The sequence below is a fragment of the Siphateles boraxobius genome, unplaced genomic scaffold (assembly GCF_051911475.1).
Source record: "Siphateles boraxobius isolate OS27281-9 unplaced genomic scaffold, OSU_SipBor_1 130, whole genome shotgun sequence".
NCBI lineage: Eukaryota > Metazoa > Chordata > Actinopteri > Cypriniformes > Leuciscidae > Siphateles > Siphateles boraxobius.
In genome coordinates, this window is record NW_027508734.1 from 18,558,711 (window position 1) to 18,580,680 (window position 21,970).

Consider the following 21,970-nt stretch of genomic DNA (forward strand, 5'->3'; position numbering starts at 1 on the left):
CGATCATATGCTCCGCCCATTTCAAAACCCTGTTGTACGCGCCAGTTCAATCCGCTTATTCTATTTCTAGAGACTCCAGCCACGCTATTCTGGGAGCGCCACGAGCTGGTGGATATGAGAAGAGTGAGGGGGGAATATACTGTATATAAATTATTATTATTATTATTATTATTATTATTATTATTATTATTATTATTATTATTATTATTATTATTATTATTATTATTATTTACATATTATTTCACATTACATATAACATAGGACGACAGCAATAAAGTAAATGCTTGAAAATACAAAAATAAATAAGATGAACATATTACATATACATCACATAATGTTAGTACAAAATAAGAGTATGACAAAGACTTTAGATAATGTAAATCAAACCCAAAATGTTGGGTTAGAGAGAGGAAAGACTCATAATTCACATTATTACAAATACAATTTTTTGACCACGTCAATTATATGACCACAGACATTTATTTGTATGCAATTTTTTTAGAAAGGATTTATCTGGGTTTATTGGAAATAAACAATTAAAATGATGGATGGGGGAGGGGGGTTCAGTTCAAACATAGATGACAGCAAACAAAATGGGAAATATATTTCAAAAAGTACATTATAACAAGTAAATAAAAATAAAGAATATGAGGCATTCAAGATCTCTCTTCATCCATAAATAACCACCAGATAGAAACAAGTTGAGAACTAACAAGTAAAGATTAAGTCAACAATATCATAATTAACTTACTAAACAACATAGGTCTAAAAATAATCAATATATAAAACCGAAGATCCAAAAACAAATGATCCTTGAATCAACAGACGGAAAGTGATATTCTACATCACTTCCGCCACCATACTTCACTTCCTCTCGGCCTAGGCTCGGTCTTTCTCTTTCTTCGGTCTCTAAACCGCCATCATGGGTCGTATGCACGCTCCTGGGTAAATGTTTATTTTACGCTAAAAACACCGTCTATGGACCACACTGCCAACCCGAAATACAGTTAACTCTTCATAAGATAGACTGAGCCTGAAATATGTATTCCATTCGAGCTATAAAAGAGTTTTTGAGAAGTCCGAATATAGTCCCACGTTCTCTTCCTCTGTGTAGCGTGATGGCAGCACATGTAGAATGAGGCGCTGCAGGATGGATAAATGAACGATCTTTACACACTGATTCATTTAACATCGACAGTTTGCCGGTGCGGTCTGGCTGTTCGGGTATTATATCGTTTAGTTTCACGTTACCTACGTTCTGTTGTCAGAATGTGCTTGGCGGTTCGTTAGGTCTTATAAATGTTGGTTTTACATGTAAAAGTGTAATGTAGTGGACAAATTCATTTTAAGATTATTTTGATTTTACAACCCCTTTAGGTTCGCTTATAGTTCACATTTCCTTTATTTTATATCACCTGCTGTCAGTTAACATATTTACAGCTTAGCTTATTGCAGAAGAAGTGGAATTGTTTAACAAATTGCAATGTTTCATTCTGGAAGACATGTTTAACATGGAAGAACGTTTTATTTTTCAGCAAGGGTTTGTCCCAGTCGGCATTGCCCTATAGACGAAGTGTCCCCACAGTAAGTCCATTGATTCTGATTCTTCATATATGGAAGTACAATGCCTTTTTAAGTTGTCAAGGCTGTTAAAATATCCATTTATTATGTCTTTTAGTGGCTCAAATTAACATCCGATGATGTTAAAGAACAAATCTTCAAACTGGCCAAGAAGGGTCTGACCCCCTCACAGATCGGTAAGTTCTGACTGATATAAAATTAATGTTACTGCAAGTCATGTCCATTGTATTACATTAATTTCACAGGATTCTCTATAGCACATTTCATACAGAATGTTCATGCAAAGACAAGTTCAAAATCAATTCAGTACATTAAAGGAAACCACGTTTAAAAATCAACTAGTATAAATAAAATGAATGCAGTCGGATTAGTAAAATAATTACAGCTGAGGCACACTTACATTTGTAATCTGTTTTCCAATAGAATAGAGATAATGCTTTCATGTTCAGTTGTCACTTTATAGGCTTGTTTATGCATTTTAATGGGCAATTCAACTTTTCTTCATGTTTTCATATTTGTAAACTCAAATGTAGCAGCCCATATTGTGTCTGTCTGCACACTTTCATTCTCAAGAAGCTGATATCTCTTGCTCTTCTCTTTAGGTGTGATCCTGAGGGATTCCCATGGTGTTGCTCAGGTGCGTTTTGTCACTGGCAACAAGATCCTTAGGATCCTGAAGTCCAAAGGCCTGGCCCCTGATCTGCCTGAGGATCTCTACCACCTTATCAAGAAGGCTGTTGCTGTGAGGAAGCACTTGGAAAGGAACAGAAAGGTAATGAATTAAAACACGCATGCAAGATCATTTAGGAGATTTCTAGAAAAATCAGTTCAGTGCAGTTTTTATCACCATTATCACTTGTTTTTGCAGGACAAGGATGCTAAGTTCCGCCTGATTCTGGTTGAGAGCAGAATCCACAGGCTTGCCCGCTACTACAAGACCAAGAGAGTACTTGCCCCCAACTGGAAGTAGTGAGTGTTGGAGTCGTTTTATAACCAAAATTGAAATCTTGCCTGTGTGTAGTGCACATTTCATTGTCCCATTCTTCACTTGTAAGAACTGAGATATTTCTAATGTGCTAGATAAAGTTTGGAGGTAAATTAGCAGTTTGGCTTGAATGTGCCACCACTGCCAGTCCCCTTCACACAAAAAGCCTTTCAAAATGCATTTTTCCCCCTGAATCTTTAAACTGATTCATTTGTTTTCATCCACAGCGAATCCTCCACAGCTTCTGCACTGGTGGCATAAATCTGCAGTTTTTTTGGACAAATAAAGATATTTGGATCAATTCATACGTTTGTGTTGTCAGACTGATTTTCTTTACTCAAGTTGGGTCCGGTACTGTTGGGATCCTAATCGATGTTTCGGAGTAGAATACAGCTGCCACGTGCCTGTATTCATTTAAATTGAGTCCATTGTAACTGAATATTCACTTGCATTTGCATGTTCAAACAAAGTTCATTTATGGGTGATGCAGTTGTGAAGATTCAAAGTCGAGCTATTGAAATATACACTTTATCACTTTGGAAACATTAAAAGTAGTGTTGTGTATTGCATGTTTTTTGTGTTATTAATGGGGTTTCTAGGCAGAGCGTGTTACGCTCAAATCAGCTGCAGATAAAGGAGAAAATCATCTAAATTGGACTACTTTGCTGTTTGGTGCATCCACATTTACAGTATCAAACTGATCTGTCAGGCATGCAGGTTATAAAGCGTTTTAGGTTTATGTAAGCATGTTATCGCTTTGAAAACCAATGGAAGGAAATATTTACAGATGACTACTATATACCAAAAATAATGCTGAATGAACCATTTGTAAAATATGGTATGAAAAATGTAGGAGGTCTGGGAATTTCAGTCTTACAGGATGGAATTTTGAAATATTTAGAAACCCTGCATAAAGGACATTGAGAATAAATGGGTTTGTTAAATCCCTGCTCAACATGGCAACAAATGGCGAGTGTTGCCATTGTTACAACAGAATAGCGAGAAGAGAAAGCAGGTCAATTTAGTACCTTTTGTCTTGTGGACATGGACAAGAGATCTAATTACAACTGTCATTTAACTGGCTCTAATTAAAAAATTAAAGGGGGAATTTTTGATTTAGACGGAATTCTTACAACACAAATGTTTGTGTACATGTATTGGATTGTGAAACCACTGAAAATTAGACACACATTCCACACTTTCACCATAACTTATGTCTTGGAGCTAAAATGTTACTATTTTCAGGAATATCTGCATGGCCCAGTAAATTTAATAATAAAAGATGGCTAGCTGGTTCAATAGATATGTCCTTAGAATATTATATGCATATTATTAAATTGGATTAAGATTAGTAACTCTACGTGCAGAGAAAGACCACAGAGGAAAATTGCTTTAGAACAGGGCTATGCAACCCAGTTTAGCTCCAACCCTGAGCAAAATAACCTGCCTGTTACTTTTTGGTAACCCTGAAGACCTTGATTAGCTTGTTAAGGGTGTTTGATTAAGGTTAGACCTGGAAAGTGCATCACAAGGGGGTAAGAATTGCCCATTCCTGCTAAAGAAGTTGCAATATGTTGATAAAACATCAAAAATTGCCTGAAAAATTGACAGCGTTAAGAACGTCATTGTCCACTAGAGGTCAGTGTTCACTCACCATAAGAAATTTGTTAATGGTGGCCTACTAAAATTCTTCCAAAAGTGTGAAATGATGAATATTATATTTCAAGCATTAATAAATGCTTTATAATAGAATATATTGAATGAAATAGTCACCTGGTGTACAGTATTTTTTTAATAAGAAGTGAAAATAGACATTCGTTTAGTCATTTTTGAAAAAAATGTTTAAGGATGTCTTCAGTCAGCCTTTCATAGCCGGCACCTTTTATATGCTTCAAACATTTAACTTTGTTTAATGAATGGAATCTGTTTTTTATACAAAAAGCATTTGCTGCCATTCCAATCATCACTGTAGCAAAGCAGGTGTTTCTGTAAAGCTCTGAAAAGATGTGATGCTCTATTATGAACTGCACCATAACTCGTTTTTAGTTTGACTTAAATTAATTAAGTGCTGACAGAGGTCACATCACTGAGATGAGGTACTTTGTTCAGTTGTGAAATTAAATAAAATATACTTTATTGAAAGTTTGGTGTAACACTTTCACTGTAAAAGATCAGTTTGACTTAACTTAAAAAAGTGAGGAAAGCCACTGCCTTAAAGTTATTAAGTAAATAAATTTCATGTGTAATTGAAAAAAAATGTCAAGTTGACAACTTAATTTTGTCAATTATGTATGAAGTTTATTCACTTAATAACTTAAGGATGGATTAACTTAACTTATTTTTTTTTAAAGTTAAGTCAACTGATCACTATGTAACACTTAAAACAGTTTTTTTTTACCGTAGATGTGTACATAGTGCTATTTTTTTGTATTTTAAATCAGCTTTTATTTTTCTAATTTTATTTTTCAGGTTTAGTTTAGTTTAAATTTTTAGTCATTTTGTTTTTTGTTTTTGCTTTTGGCACCTTTTTATTTATTTAAAAAAATTGCTATATATATATATATATATAGGTTTATTTTTTTTACTTTTAGTTTTTATTTGATTTAGTTTTAATTTATTTTCAGTTAATCATTTTAGTGTTTTAAACTTAAAATTATTTCATTTCTAATTTTCATTTAGTTTAAGTTTTTCAAATATTATAGCCTATTTTATTTCAGCTTTATATCAATAAACAAATATTTTGAATAGTTTTAGTTTTAGTAATTTCATATGATGTAGCTTACTGAAACTGTTTTAAATGCATATGTATTTGCAAATATATTCATTATTAATCAATTAGCAGATTTAAGACATGCATGCATTTTGAGATCAAAATGCATATACGCTACATGTATAAGGCACATTTTTTTCAAAGGTTTAAGAAAACCTCATTAAACAGAGGAAGAAGACATCTTGAGAGTCGCCCACTGCAGATCACTTTATTCTGTATGCAGCGGTTTAACTGCAGTTGCCTCTGTATGAACCTCTCCTGTGAGAGAAAAGTAACACTGAGTCACCTTGCAGCATTGTGAGCTGCTGGCAGTGTTGAGGAAACCATCAGCAGTACAATACTGCAGAGCTGCGCAGGACTGCACCCCATCACTGAATGTGTGCGACTGCAAGGGATAAGACAGAGTAGACGGAAGACCTTTTAAGTGGTATTACAGAAAGCCCTAATTCAAACAAGCCTATTAGCTGAACATGTGCTGTGCTCTTTTTTAGGCATATTGAGTTTTATTCAGGCGGACTGCTGGCACAACATGGAACACGGTCAGGTCCCATGGTGCTGGTATGCCTCTGTAGGGTTACAGTTCTGTCAATCACATCTAATCCCAAATCAACATGAACTGCTTGTCAGTCAAAGCCAAGGGACTCGCCTGCATAAAACTGCTGACACAATATCAAAGTGCCCTCTGCAGATGTCTTTTTTTCTTTTTGCTTGATTTTTACATGAACAAGAGTTTTTAGGGTCTTACGAATGCCAATGTCTTCATTCGAAAATCTATTATTTATGCGTGGGAGGAATGCTTGTAGCTGAATGCTTTATTATTGAGATAAAAGAATTGAAATGATTTGTCTGAAAATAAATGGAATAAACCCACAGCAGCTGCCTTTGTAGCAAATACCAACACTGCAGCCACAAGCATCTTTTTCCATTCTGTATCATCAGTGTCTCTTCTGTTGGATTTAAGTCATGCTTAGGGGGAAACATTGCATCAAACCAATAAAAGGCTTGGCGACAAAAGCAACTCCAAAGGGATTCTGTGCTAAAATATTTATACAGCTCTGAAGTGTTTGATGTAGATACACAACTGGAGTCAAATGGCTGTTCTTTGTGAGAACAGAGTGTAAAAACAGAGTGTAAATCAGGAGTACAAGGGAAATTCACATGTTTCACGTAACATTTTTCTTCAGTCACTGCTTTTTATCCCAGCCTATTCATATGATATGGTGACCAAGAATTTTCCAAGTAGGATATGTTACAGGATCAACATCCTTGTTGGCCCTGCAACAACATTTCTTTTACAGTTTTTATGTAAAAATGGTTATGATGAATTTCAGAGCAACACAAAAAAAGTTAGAGAAAAAAGAATATGAACATACACAGTGCCTTGCGAAAGTATTCATACCCCTTAATTTTTTTCATATTTTGTGTTGCAGACTTATGCTAAACTGATTTAAAAGACTTTTTTCCCCACATCAATCTACACTCACCATAATGACAAAGCAAAAAACGAATTTGTCTTACAGATAAAATTTACTTAAAATAAAAAACTGAAATAATAACATTGCATTAGTATTCGCATCCTTGGACACTTGAAATTTAGCTCAGGAGCATTCCAATTTTACTACACTTTCAGTGGAGTTAACCTGTGGCTAAATCAATTGAATGGGTATGATTTGGAAAGTCACACACCTCTCAATAAAAGGTCTAACAGCTGAAAATGAAATCAGAGCAAAAACCAAGCCATAAGGTCAAAAGAACTACCTATTTCTGAGCTGTCTGGATTATTTTGACCGCATGGCTTGGTTTTTGCTCTGATATGCATTTAGCCTTCTGATATGCAGAAGCATGTAGCCTCCATAATCCTTAATAAAATAAATTTGGAACAACCTGGACTCTTCCTAGAGCTGGCCTCCTGGCCAAACTGAGCAATCAATGGAGAAGTTAGAATGGTGACCAAGATGCTGATGATCACTATTGAGCTCCATGAGCGTAAATGGAGATGGGAGAAACTTAACAGAAGGACAAACATCACTGCAACACTACACCGATCTTTATGGCAGAGTGGCCCGACTCAAGCCTCTTAGTGAAGACACATGAAAACCCACTTGGAATCAACAAAAAAGCACCTAAAGGACTCTTTCAGACTGCGAGAAACAAGAAACCAGGCATTGCTCATCACCTGCACAATACCATCCCAACAGTAATGTATTGTGGTAGCAGCATCTTTTTGGGGCAGTGATCTTCAGAGGCAGGGATTTGGTGACTAGTCAGGGTAGAGGGAAAGCTCAATGTAGAAAAATATAGAGATAGCCTTACTGAAAACCTAGTCCAGATCACTAAGAACCTCGGACTAAGCAGAAGCCTTCCAACAGGACAATGACCCTAAACACACAGGTAAGACCACGCAAGAGTGGCTCATGGACAACTCTGTGAATGTCCTTGAGTGGCCCAGCCGAAGCTCGAAATTGAACCCAGTCGAATATCTCTGGAAAAACCTTAAAATGGCTGTCCACCAACGGTCCCCATCCAACCTGACAGAGCATGAGAGGATCTGAGAGGAATGACAGAAAATCGCCAAATACAGACGTGCATAGGTTGTTGCATCATAACCAAAAAGACTTGAGGCTGTAAAGGTGCTTCAACTAAATTTATCGGTATAAATACTTTTTAAAATAAAATAAATTTGCAAAGTTGTCACAAATCTGTTTTTTGCTTTGTCATTATGGTTATGGAGTGTAGACTGATGTGAAAAAAGGTAAGTTTATATATATATATATATATATATATATATACAGGTATATTCTTCTATGGTACTAATCATTTACGAACTCATTTTTACAAAAATGTTCTACCAGGAAAAGACATATTTTTCATTACAACCTCATGTTCATCCATATTATATTTCTATGAGAAATTAAAAACCACACATTTGAATATGTAGTGATGTTTATTGTATTTTAAAATGCAACAATATAGGCTATCTCTCTACCAGGATGTAAATCTCATAAAAACAACGAATTTAAAAATAGGGAAGCCATTATGAAATGTTCCAGCAGGTTGACAGTCACACAGTCCTTGCCTTTTGGTACATTGACATATACAGCGTGTCGTATGAAGCGTGACTTTGAGCAGTGCCTCTTATACCATGCAGGATGAAATTTGGATGGCATGAGAAGACAGGACAAGTCCGGTTTGACGCAGTGTAAGCATTATTGTAATGCTGGTTGAGATGGCTCATTCTCAGTTCAGCCAGAGGCGATCATAAGTACTATAGAGCTAATAGATCGAAACCCTCAGCTGTGTCATTTTTATTCACTCTGGTACACACACAAACAAGCCAGCAATGCCAGCACTGAATGACCTTTAGAGGAGCACTCAGTCCTTTCTCTGCCATATGTTAGCCTACATATAAGGAAGAGCACTTTTTACAATGATGTACACTCACATGAGATGAAGAGTCCAGTCACATTATAGTATATAAAAAGTTGTTTTATCAGGGGTTGACATATTAAACTTGAATGACCTGAATACTTCTTATTTTTCTCTGCTAACCCTGATTATAATACACTTTTGCGAGGTAAATAATAAATAAATTAAAAACAGGTTTCTGAATAGTGCATTTCTAAAATGACAAAAAAATGCATTTCCTTTTGCATTGCTTTTTTGGGCTTATTTACAGAATTAAGTAACAGTTACGAACATATGCTTTCTAGTGGTTGATCCCATAGCACAATATCCAATGAAATATCCTCACCTGCTGTTTTGAGCTGCACTCTAAATAATGTCATTAATTTTAAACACTTTGTTTCTCTTTGCTCCCACACACGCACACCCCAGTATTTTACAGTATAAGGTCAATCTCAACTGGCAGCCAGAAGAAAGACTATGTTTGGCTATAAATAGCATAGCCCATTGTGGAAGGATAATCAACTGTTGTTGCAGTTGGATTGTTTCTTTTGTTGTGACTCTGCCCTGCCTAGTGAGAAGTTTGAGCGGGTGTGTTCCTGTCTATCATCAAGAATATATGGGAGAGCAGGTATGAGTTTCGTGACAACATTTCTAATACTATGAGATGTATGAGCACATTTGCTTTCATGTGTCATTACAAAAATTGAAAAAACTTAATATCTTAACTTGATGGGAAAAAGTCAGTGTAGATACTGGTATAGTGGCTACTCTTGAATATTGCAAACTATCACTGAACATCAATGAACTATCTAACACACCTGGTAATCAAAGCACGTGACCATTAGCCTGCCATCTGGCGCTTCGGAGAATATCGCAAGCAGGTAATGCCTCGAGCAAAGCAAAGTTGCGTTTTGTCAGCAAGGAGAACCTTCTCAGAATGTCTGGAATTCAAGAAAAAAAGTTTAATCAGCAAGATAGGGTTTCTCAGGTTGGATATTTTGGCTGGGAATCACATAGGATAACCACGTTAGGTTTTGGTTAACCTGACTAAAATAATCCCATACCTTGTAATATTGTCATTTAAATCATTAGTCACTCACTGTTCGCCTAGGCTACTTGTTACAGAAGCTCAAATCTCTGTTGTCATGAGCACTTAACACATTTTTAACGCAATCTGGCTTTAATACAAATCTGACAAGGTGAACAATTATCCAACCGTTTCAGAATTCACGTGTAATTTGCGGGAATGTTAATCTGTTCAGGTCAAGTGTAACTCGGATGTGTGAGTATAGGCTATGCATGAAGCATTTTACGTCTTGGCTTTCAGGCTTTGCTGTAATAAAATGTAGAATTTCGAGGGCGACATTGCACTCACAGCATCAACATGCCGCCCAAATAGTGATGCCCTCATTCTTTTCTGTCGGCTTATAACTGGGACAAAAGACTTTCACCAAGTTTGGCCTGCCCCTTTAAACAGCAGTGCAGCCCTAGTGGTGATTATCGGACTGTCCGATTCCCTGGAAACTCTGCGGCGCAGCTCTCACTTTAAACCGGGATCATGGCGGCTCCGCTCGGGCGGGACACACTACCTGATCACTGGTCCTACGGAGTGTGCAGGGATGGCCGGGTTTTTTTCATCAAGTAAGCAGCATACTAGGGGTTTAATCAATCACAGTCGTTGCGTTGTAGGCTACTGTGGTTCTGGTAAATCTGCACATTTTCCAATGGGTCTCGTAACAGGTGTTTCTGTTTTCCAGTGACAAAACTCGCGGCACTACTTGGCTCCATCCCCGCACTGGTGAACCTGTCAACTCGGGACACATGATACGATCAGGTACAGTAATAAACCATGCTTTCTAGTCTAAACTTTGAATCATTAGTCGGATACTGCAAGTGAGTGTTTAAAGTAAGCTGTGGAAACATGTCCTTTGCATAATTGATGGAGGGCTACTTTCTTTTTCATTACAAACTTAATGGAGTTTTGGACAAATATTTCTCTCCCATTAGATTTACCGCGGGGATGGGAAGAGGGCTTCACCGAGGACGGCGCCAGCTACTTTATAAAGTAAGCGATAATAAATTTCTGTTTTTGTCCTTGTGAGACATTGAGGATGCGAGCAACTGCAAAGCCCTCCCCAACGAGCGCTCACTCACTCCCGTCTCTCGCAGTGATCAGTGTCGCTGTCTGCTCGAGCCTCCATGAGTCAAGAAAAGACAGATTTATTTATGAATCCAGTCGGAAGGTTGATTGAATTTTTTAATGTTTACTGCCTAATTGCTCTTGAGTGTAGATTGTGGGAATGAAATTAGACAACTGATTTCCTCTATCAGTCTGTGCATCCATTGGTTTGTCCAGTTATCACTGTACAGTGATCAATCTGATTTCCATCCATCCATCCGTCCATCCATCCGCCTGTCTGTCTGTTCATTCATCTAGTAATCGGTCAATCTATCCATTTTTCAACATCTATCTCCACCATGTTCAGTAGGTGAGGAGACTCATGGGCAGCAGAAGTGAGATGAAGTGGGCTTTGGCAGGGAGAGAAGTACAGCTAAGTAGCTGCCTGGAAACATTAGCTGCTGACAGTGCTTCTCAAACCTGTCCAGAGGACCCCCACCATTACACATTCTGGGGCTGAATCCGAAATCGCCCCCTAAACCCTCATTCACGATTACCTACGTTAGTCCACTAATACTGTGTTCACTTGAAGGAGTGAATGAAAACGACTTCGTGAATTCGGACAGCTGTTGAGCGTACATCGATTGTACACTCCTTGTTGCGGTGCAAGGTGGGATAGAATAAGTGCACTCAATAACGTCCACTATGGTGTCGGACACCACAACAAATGGCTGTCATCTCAAATAACGCCCTTTTTTTGAGGATATAAAGGGGGTGTTTTCGGATTCAGCCTGGATGTCTCCCTCAGCCTGTACTAATGGTAACTAGCTTCTCTAAACACTTCCCTAACAGGTTTGAGAAGCCCTGTGCTGAGTATTGGACTATTGCCGTGGGGGCTGTGGTCAGTGCTGCTGTATAGAACGTTGCCTGTATCGCCTGAACATGACTGGATGTGTGGCTTGGCTTTTGTTTATGTAGATATTGATATTGTATAAAAATGTGTTTTTTGACATGCATGTCATCCTCTTCAGTTGCGATTACTTTTTAAACAAAGTTGTTCTAGATGAATCTTTTTGAATTGGTAGCATGAATAGTAGCTAAAGAAATAAAAGCAAATATCTAAGATATTATCTCTGCAATAAGATGTCATAAGCGTTGCAGTAGTTCCCTAGATAATGTTTCCCAAGGTAATTATTTACAAATGTATTAAATAACGTAGTATTAATGAGCCAGCTCATGCTGTAAAAGATGATTTCCCTTGGAACCAGTAGATGCTATTTTCAGCTTTTCATCTGAATGGAGTGTTTTAATGTTGGAATATCAGGAATATTTCAGTTTTACATTATTAAAACATTCCGTTATTAATTTAACATGTTTTTTTTAACCTTTGTATAGTTTGGTAAAATTTCAGATTGAGATCAGCACAGCATTTTTCTGTTATAGCTTTACCTGTCTGTAGTTTTCTTGGATGACATTAAATTACAAGTGATAATGGGAAGGAGATCTGATTGTTTGATCTAAGCTATATGATGACAAAGAGAATCATTAATTCTGATTTTAGGGCTCTCACTATTGTTTACAGTCACCCATGCAGCCCATTACCTCTCTCTGTGCCCATTTAATGCTGGAAATAAAGGGCATTGCCCAGCAGGACTGGATGAGGTTTTCTCATTAAAATTCTACTCATGTACGACAATGTGCAGGACCTTAACCCTCCCCGTTTAGCGGATGTTGTACTCTGTCTGTACGTGCATGTGCCCGTATGTCCGTGGAATGACAGAGATGTATGGCGAGATCATGCAGCCAATTCATGGTGGCTTGACTTTCCAAAGTCACTTTACCCATTCGGCTCCACTAATGTGGAAACCGCAACCAAACCACCATCATCATAGCCAAAGTATCTAGTTATTCATTGTCATTCAACGTCTTTTACTGTTCCATGTGAAATATAAGAACGTTTTTTTTCTGCTGACAGATAATAAGTTTGTTTAAACTGGTCAATCAAAGAAATCAACCCGTCAATAAACAACCGATGTGATTGCACTTTATGCCGCACATTAACAAACCAATTTGGGCAGCAGAAGCAAATGAGAGGCAATGTGAAGCTACTAGATAAGATTTTCCCCATCACGGATTCGTGTCTGAATTGTGTAGAGTCCATCTTTGCTGTCTTCTACACAATTGCCATGGAATGATTAGCTGCAGGATTGCAGTGAAAAGAATGTTTACTTGTGGCTTATTTTCAATATTAGCTTAGGAGAGTCCTTGAACACATTCACCAGAGTATATAAAGTGCATGACCGTACAGTGACCTAATGCATCTTGTGGTAACTCAGTTTCTTTATTGTAATTATGTGGTTGTGATGTGACCTTCCTCTGTATTACTCATTAGTTTTATTCAACATAAGTCTCATATGGATCGTACACAGATGGCAAAATATCATATAGTCTCTGCATCTGAGAAATCTACCAATGAGAATACATGAATCACCCAGTTATCTTGATGTGCCACCAACGTAGGCCACGCAATCCAGAATGCCTTAGTGTTTTGCACTCTTCTTTGCATCTAAAAAGCACCACTTTCCCATAAAGCTGTTTAATTGTTAGTTCAATGCTCCACTGGTGTCTGGCCAGAAAAATGCATCCCGACAATGCTGCTGTAGTGAGGGGGGTGTTTTAAAGGTCAAAGAAAATGATTTTAGAAATGTGTTATTGCTGACAGTTTTATTGTGGGGCATGTGAAGGGACTCATTGTGCTGCATCTGGGCACAGTCAAATACTGAACAGTGCAGCTCAGATTCCTTCGAGAGCTGAAATGTCAAGACTGTAAAGTAATGAACTTATTTGTGGGCTAAATGACATTATGGTTCCTGTTTTGATCCTGCTGGACATTGTCTTTGTGTCATTTTGTGTTAACGTGCTAGAAAAGGAGGTGATTGTTTTTTTTTTAGGCGAAGAAGGCTAGAAAAGGCTGCATACTTTGTTGCTTATTTCTGCCTTTTTAGGTATGGAGAGAGCCTTCCACTGCTTTAATCTGCCCATTTTGTGGTTTAAATTGCATTGTTTGCTGTCTGTGGTTATTTGGCTCACTTATGCCAAAGAATTTATCATGCACCATTTGTGTAAAGACTGGCAGTCATAAGTGGCTGTGAGAAGATATTTTTTTTTCTTTTATCCTCTTGTAGTTTTATAAATAAACATTCATTGCCTTAGACTGCAGTACAGTATAGTGTACAGTAGAGTACTGGATGTTGTTAAATGTGCAGCAGTAGAGAGAGAGTGATGCTTAGACTGTCCTTGAGACAAAGCATGCTTGCGTTACATTAGCCACTCTCAGAGACCATCATTTCTGCTGATGTGATTATTATTTTTGTTGTTCATGGGGGACTGCGTCCGGCATACTGGATTATTATCCAAATTATGTTTGATATACTGCAGGATTGAATTATGCCAAGCAGTTAATAAGTCCCATAAAATGACAGCTAATGGATTTATTCTGTCTGTATCCATCCAGCATTCATCTAATTAAGTGATATGAATGGGGAAAAAGGCTCTCCGATGTTCCCACTCATTTTGAGACGGAGAGGGACATGTTCACATCACTGTATGCAGGAGACTGAAGGTGGATCTTCAGTTGGCCTTTAAAGAGGTCATTCTGTGAAACCGGTACCTTTTCCAGTTTGATAGGGTGTTTCTTTAAGTCAATTTTAAACAGATTAAAAACATTCTGTTAGTGTTATTGTGCAATTTCAAGATAAAATAATATATTTTAACATTTTGGAGTATAATTATTGACAATCCAATGTATTATATAAACTACAATCCATATACATACACTGTTCAAACGTGGTCAATAATATATATATATATATATATATATATATATATTATTTTACATTAATAGTTTTATTCAGCAAGGACACATTTAATTTGTCAAAAGTGACTGCTGAAAATTGAGCTTTAAAAATTTAATTTTTAAAAAAATCTTCTAAACTGTAATAATAGTTATAATATTACTGTTTATATTACTAAATGTGTACATATACTGTGTAGAGAGAGAAAGATAAAATGCCAGCTTTAATTTTCATAATATATTTTTTCATCACAATATGCGTGATATTAGCAGATGTACATGTCTGACAGACACATGGCACCTGAATTCTTAGAATGACCTATATGACTTTATTAGGAGGTTGTGACTCAGGACAAATGATTTCTGAAAGGTCCTCGTAGGTCAGCTCAGCGTGAGGAAAACCTATTGAACTCAGTGGACATCTGAAGGGTTTGGCTGAGTCATAAAGAGTCGAGGTGATTCATCTCTGTATCCTGCATTGGTTTTTTCTCAGCCTCAGAGAGTGAATGGCAGGTGGTCTCAGCAGGCCTCCGCTCCTGCCTGGACGATCAGACGTGTGAGGAATAGTGCCTTAGTGGAGACGTCCTTTCCACTCTACATCTGTCTCGCTTCAGCAGCTTTTCAGAAGGGTCGAGGGTCAGTGTTGTTTATCAGAGTGACAGTATGTCCTTCCTCTTACCAAGAGCTCATATTGGCAGGTTCACACATACAAGATTTTTCCTATAGGACAGTCAGGGCTGCCTTGAGTTTGAAAGCTTCTTGTGCCAGTTGGTTCGTCCGTTGGTTAGTTCAAGGTTTCTCTTACAACAAATTTGCCAGATTATTTGGAGTAGAATTTGTTCTAGCTGAAGTCATTTGATTTTCACAACCAATGTTTTCTGGAGTGCTTTGTCTACTGATTTAAAACATTTTTTCTTTTAGAAAGGAATATTTTTGATGCTTCGAAAAACAAACTATTGAACAAACTAGGGATGGGAATTAAAAAAAAAAAAATATTGTGTTTGAATAATTGGGCTCATAAAAAACGGATATTCGAATATTTGTTTATTAAAATTGTTTAAACTTTAAAATTACGTTTTATTCATCAAGTTTTTGTCACCATTTCTGAACAAGCTTACGATTAGGCAATATACACAACAAGCTTACGTTATGTATACTGAGGTTTTCGTTTAGCAAAAAACATTAAACAATATATTTTCATGTTGAGAAAAACAATATGCACATGCTCGGGTGAAAAAAACGCACTGTTGACAAATGTTGCAGACACAAAGATAACGGTGTACTATCAGTCTATCAGTTATCTTCTCTGCTCATTAGGGTACAGCTGGTCTAACCTGCAGTAATTCAACTTGTGTTTGGATTTCATGTGATTTCTTATGTGGTGGTGATATAATGATAACTCGGCTTCATTCATTAATTTGATCAAAAGTAATTCCATTTTGTAAGATCATTTAGTTAAATAATTTTTATCGAAGTAATTAGAAACTTTGCGAGGCAGGCTACGACATTCTGATCAAATACAATCAACTTGTTTACATGCTCCACTGTGCCACCCAGTGCATTATAACTGTGGGTTTTAGTTTGTGTGCTTGGAATTGTTCATGGATTCACTGCATTTACGGCCACAGCAAAGCAACATAGGAAAATTTGAATAGTATTACAGATCGAATATTTGTGCACACCCCTAGACCAAACCACACTTCTGTCATTCGTTTCAGAATTCACATCAAATTAAATACGGCATGTACCCTGATGGTAAGGTCCATGGTCCCCCGCCCCAGACCCCCTTCTTTCACTTCACTGCTCATCCAACAGCCTGAGCTCAGGCCAAGTCTGCATGTCGCTGCCGTGACAACAGCCGCTGCTTGTGCAGCAGGTTTTTTGGAAATAAGAGGAGTCAACACAATGGCGGGACTGTTGAGTGTGAGCGGCCGTAGTAAAATCAAACTCATTTACATGAGCTCCGATGGAGGAAGAAAATATCCTCCTCTTGAGAATATACACTACCATTCAAAAAAAAAAAATTTAATAATAATTTGAATGAAGTTGATCAAAGGTGACAGAAATATTTTTCAACATTACAAAATGTCTTTACTATTTTAAATAAATGCTGGTTCTTTTGAACATTCTATTCATCAAAGAATCCTAAAAAGAATTTCTCCACAAAAATATTAAGCATCACAACTTTTTTCAAACTTTTATCCTGATGATAATAATAAAACCAAATCTGCATATTAGAATGGTTTCTGAAGGATCATGTGACACTGAGGATTGGAGAAATGACTAAATTACATTCTAAAATATACTAAATGTATAAGTACAGCCTTGGTGAGCATAAGAAATTTCTTATTTTATTATTTTTTTTAAATCATACTGATCCCAAAATTTGGGACGGTAGTATATTTACATTTGAGTGAATGCCTGTTAGAGCTTCTGATTATTTGGGATTTTGTTTACTAAAACGTGTTAAACCAGAATTTCCCAGTTTTTCCTACCCAAAAAGCCAGCAGATACTCAGAAAAGTCATTCCGACTGAATTTGTGCAATTCTATATCTCCCCAAAGGCACTTAGACACAATGGTGTGCTATTGGGACAATATCCTTTTTGTCATTTGGGGTTACATCCCACTAGAGCTGCAGTGGAAGTGTTGTATTTCCATGAGACTGTAGCCCTAAATTGACTGCCTACAGAGATTCAGATTCCCAAACACCAGCTCTCTGGCACTCCCACAGCTCAAACTCTTGGGAAAAAATTTAGAATTCCAGTTTGGGGTATTTTTACCTCAATCGCCCTTTCTCCTCTGATCCACTCATGGTGTGTTTATCCCACCCCCCACTATTGGTTCAGTCTCCTGCAGTTCTTGGGATGCTATGAGTTAATTAACCATGATATGTTTCAGTAGAGTGGAGGCAAAACACTTTACATGTTGATTAAAGAGGATGGATTTCCCTATAGGCACCATCTCCCAGCAATGTCAGTGGAGCAGGATTTGTGCCAAATCCGCAACCCTCTCCACGCGTCACTGTTTCTGTGGCGATGTGTTTTTAAAGTCCCATGCCTTTATTTCAGAGGCAAAGTTCACTCATCCTGCAAATGACCTTTTGTCTTTTTACTTTCTGATGGTGTAGAGTCATGCTACATTACCTGCTGTCACATCGGTTCGAAATATAGTGGAGATACTCTCCAGATTTACTACTGAGTGTTTTTGAGGTGAACTGTCATGTTTTATATATTAATAACAACATTTACTGTAGACATATGTGCTCATTTTAACCTAGAGACCTATTGGGATGGCCCAGACCTTCCTGTGTTTCTTCACATTTAACAGTTAATAAATTATGTTGATGAAACTCGCCCTGTTTACTCTCAACACCGGCCTCGCGCCGTTCTTTCGCGTCCCTCGGCCTCGTCCTGCTCGCCACAGCTGTTACTGTCGTATCAATCTTTTTCCAAATTAAACATTTATTCTTCTTACTACATTCTCCGCTAAATTTCCCAAGTAAAATGTCCTTGTAACTGTTATACTCCTCCAACAAACACATGTTTTCCGCTGGGGTAAACTGCACTGAGCGGTTGAATGCGCTTACTCGATCCGCCATGTTTTTTGTTTTGAAAAGTGTCTTATTTTACCCAGAATGCACTACAGCATAGTCCTACTTAAGATAGTCAGAGTCTTAAGTGCTTTGTGCTACGGTCTGATTTAGATGTCTGACTATCTACTATATCTAAGCCATAGTCAAAGTATATCTTTGTGAAACCGGCCCCAAGTGTTCCTTGTTTAGTTACCATTTGTTTGCTCTGTATATATAAGCCCTCAGTTTGAGTTAGGTGATGGTTTCGTTTGTGCTAATGTGGTTGTTTTCTCTTGCATAATTCTGTTCGGATTAAAGACTGATTTGTTGAGATGTCTTCGTGCGATTTATACAACAACCCTAACAGCATCAGTTTATTATCAGTCAGATACAAATGCTTTTTTAAAGCTACTTGATTTATTTTGTGTGTGTTATTATAGCTTTACATTGTCAGACTTTTTGTTTTTTCCTCGTCATGAATACTATGAGTGTGTGGGTGTGTGACCTTTACATGACACCCGCTCCACTGAAATGTGTTTGTTTCCTTTGTGTAATACCTAAGTGTGATTGGCTGGATTTTGTAGTCAGCCTCAGCTCTGAGCGCTGGTTGTGCTTCGTCACAGTACGTCAGACAAAATATTGCAGCACAAGTAAAAAATGCTAATATTATAGGTCCGGTGGCTCTTTCTGGCTTATCTCAGTCAGCTGTTTCATACCATAATGTTTACATAGGATGGATGCTTACTAGGTAGCAGATGCTCACTTCAGTTAGATTGATTTGAAATCTGAGGTGTCTTGACTTGTTCACTAGTTCATTTTGATCCCTCAGATGTTTCTCAGCATACGCATGAGGCATTATGAGACAGCATGTTTGTGCCAGTATTACCTCTCTCTCTTTCTCTCCCCCCCTTACCCTCTTTCTCTGAAGAGAATAGGGGATAAAGTGATTATGCTGCGTTTTTCAGTGAGGCAGGAGCCTTTCGCTGTGACGGGACTGCTTAATGTTTTCCTGTTGTGGTGGGGGCTCTGCGCAGTGGAGCTGCAGACTGAACTGCTCATGAGAAAACAAGAGAAATGCGCCTTTTGAACTACCTGCGGCATTAATCATTTATCTTGTGGAAATCGTGTTATTTGTATCTCACCAGCAGCAGCAGGGGGTCTGCTTATGAATCCAGGCATGACTGATCGTCTTGAGAATAACAGGGTTGGGTCAAATGTAATAATTGGCTCACTTTCAATTCATGAGCAGGAATTAGAATTGAACTGTCCATGTCCCACACGATGTTGAATTGGAATTTGAATCAGAATGACCGAAAGATAAATATAAACTGTCTTGCAAGTTGAGGAATTTCAGTAGTTTAACACATTTTGAAATGTGTTATAAATCTACTATAATTTTTATTTATTTATTTGATTATATGCATCATTAATTTAGTCTGACTATGCCTATTAATTCCATGTTATGTAGATTACTTTAACACAATATAATACAGCATGTTCTACACACTGCTTTCAAATAACTATACATTTATAAAAAATAAATACTGACATCAAAATTGGAATTTTGAGAACTTCTCTTCATCAGAGAAATGGAATGTCGTTCCACAATTGTCCCTAAAATGAAATGTATTAAAAATTGTATGTTATTGTATTTTTTTAAAGAATTATTTCAAAAGGTTGGGTTCGGTAAGAGTTTTTTTTTTAAGAAGTCTCTTATAATCACCAGTGTTCCATTTTGTTGATTAAAAATACAATAAAAACAGAAGTATTGTAAAATGTTATTGCAATAAAAAAAAAATTAAAAAAAAAAAATTAAAATGTAATTTATTCCTGTAATGGCAAAGCTGAATTTCCAGCAGCTGTTATTCCAGTCTTCAATGTCACATGATCCCCCAGAAATCAATATGCTAATTTGGTGCTCAAGAAATATTTCTTATTATCAATGTTCTTAATGTTTGTGGAAGCCGTGATACATTTTTGTACATGTTTTTTTTTACTTTCTATTCATCAAAGAATATCAACATTTATTTGAAATATTAATTCTTGTAACATTACAAATGTCTTTACTGCCACTTTTGATCAATTTTTTGATTTTGATTTTATTCAATATATATTCACATTAAATTTTTTTTAGCAAACATTTAATTTAATAGCCCCCCCCAAAAAAAGGTTTTCTGAATACTCCCTCCATTTTCCATTAGTTGAACAAACTCAAAACAAAAAACGTTTTGATGGTGTCACATTGTTTGCACTCTTTGTGCATCCTGTGCTACCTAAATTCAATTTAGAGTCTGAAATCAAAATAAATGACACACAACCTGGGAGTACCACTGTGTGTCCAGTTTAAATAACTTGCCTGAGGGCAGCCATATTCTGATCTAATCTGGAGTGTAGGAGACCAGTCGTGCTGATTTGGTGCTAACAACTATTGTATTGTATCCTCAAGCCATCCATATTGTCCAGATAGTATACTGTATGATACTTCCTTTGAGAAAGAAGTAGGCACCAGACACAAAGTACCATGGTACCATCACATCTTCCATGACAGATGAAAGCCATGACAGGCTAAAAACACATTGTTTGTGCTGGTCGAAACAAATGGGACTTGGTGTAATAACAGAGCATTGACAGGAGGAAGGGACAGAGGCAAAACAATGAGGTAATTGAGAGAGAGGACAGTGGCTGCTTATGTTTTGCAGTATGTCACCAGGGCCATTCAGTCAGACACAGATTGACTTGTCGTATTTAACCCTCCAGTCTGCGCTAAACTCAGAAACATGGTTGAGATGTAACAATGTGTGTTGCTGTACATGAGAAAGTTTGTAGACCGAAGAGACCGCAGACATAGGGGCCGTAGAGATGCTAAAGCCTCCGCCAGCATGGGTACCTGCTGCAGCTGCCTGCCGTTAGGCCGTGTGACCAAGCAGGATGTTGGACGTGTGGCCACAGAGATTAAACTGGAGACTATCAGCGAGGAAGAGGATGAAACTACAGCAGTGGAGGAAAGGTAAAATTATTATAGTATATTTATTAATATTTACATTACCTTTTATTTGGTTTAGTCTTTTGGATATGTGCTTTTGTCGTTTTTCTTATTTTTAATTTCAGTTTGTACTTTGTCTTGAACTTATTTTAAGGTGTCATTTCTCATTTTGATTTGGAAGTTTTTCATATAATATTTATATTTTATTTTACTTTTACTTCAATTGATGAAAACAGTTTTTAATAATTTCAAGTAACTTTAATAGTTAGCATACTTAGCAATAATAACACTTATGTGAACCCAAAAAGCCTAGTGCTGGAGAGTTCTTTTTTTCTCTAACTGAACACAGATGTCAGGTCTCCTGCAGAATTTTTGTAAGTGAGCCAGCAAATGTATATGACTGCAGAGATGCCGTTTTCTCTAGCCTTCACTTAACATAAAAGGAGCTGCTGAGATGAATTGAGCTTGTAAACAGTGTCTTTTGCTCTCTGCTCCAGACGTTTCAGTCTGTGGGCTTTAGAACGAGGAATTATGCTATTCAGACCATGAAGCTGGCCTCCTTTTCTGAAGGAAAAGGAAATTCCAATCCCTAATACTTGAGATTTTGCTATCGAACTATGATCTTCACAGTCTTACGGGTGCGTGTTTGAAGTAAAGCCTCAAATATTTAGTTTATTCTGAACAGCAGGGTTGTGCAGATT

The 21,970-nt window shown here is 37.2% G+C and overlaps 2 protein-coding genes and 1 non-coding gene across 26 annotated transcripts in view; all 3 read left to right on the top strand.

The window, feature by feature from the left end:
- Positions 1-843: 843 nt before the first annotated feature.
- Positions 844-2,871, top strand: rps13 (ribosomal protein S13). Its single transcript, XM_077228395.1, has 6 exons — positions 844-945; positions 1,536-1,584; positions 1,679-1,757; positions 2,184-2,353; positions 2,450-2,550; positions 2,794-2,871. Exons 1-6 carry the CDS (start codon positions 923-925, stop codon positions 2,825-2,827), a joined length of 456 nt encoding a protein of 151 aa, XP_077084510.1. The 5' UTR covers positions 844-922; the 3' UTR covers positions 2,828-2,871.
- On the top strand, positions 2,602-2,730 carry LOC143737883 (small nucleolar RNA SNORA19). The gene has a single exon (XR_013203756.1). It is a non-coding gene; the product is annotated as a small nucleolar RNA SNORA19 (small nucleolar RNA).
- A 7,237-nt stretch (positions 2,872-10,108) lies between the features above and the next one.
- plekha7b (pleckstrin homology domain containing, family A member 7b) overlaps positions 10,109-21,970 on the top strand; it is a 117,040-nt gene continuing 105,178 nt past the window's right edge. For 14 of the 24 annotated variants that reach the window (XM_077228369.1, XM_077228375.1, XM_077228378.1 and 11 more), the window contains exons 1-4: positions 10,319-10,382; positions 10,499-10,575; positions 10,749-10,806; positions 21,106-21,293. In XM_077228369.1, coding sequence (XP_077084484.1) covers positions 10,762-10,806; positions 21,106-21,293 — 233 coding nt within the window. In that variant the 5' untranslated portion in view covers positions 10,319-10,382; positions 10,499-10,575; positions 10,749-10,761. Of the gene's footprint in view, positions 10,383-10,498; positions 10,576-10,748; positions 10,807-20,928; positions 21,294-21,970 lie in introns of those variants that run through there. The other 10 variants (XM_077228379.1, XM_077228380.1, XM_077228394.1 and 7 more) reach the window with 6 other exon arrangements.

Excerpts from the sequence above, each read along its gene's own strand:
- rps13 (XM_077228395.1), top strand. The coding sequence starts at position 923 with ATGGGTCGTATGCACGCTCCTGG. Across the intron at positions 946-1,535 it reads GGTCGTATGCACGCTCCTGG|CAAGGGTTTGTCCCAGTCGG; the intron begins GTAAATGTTTAT and ends TTTATTTTTCAG. Across the intron at positions 2,551-2,793 it reads CTTGCCCCCAACTGGAAGTA|CGAATCCTCCACAGCTTCTG; the intron begins GTGAGTGTTGGA and ends TTTCATCCACAG.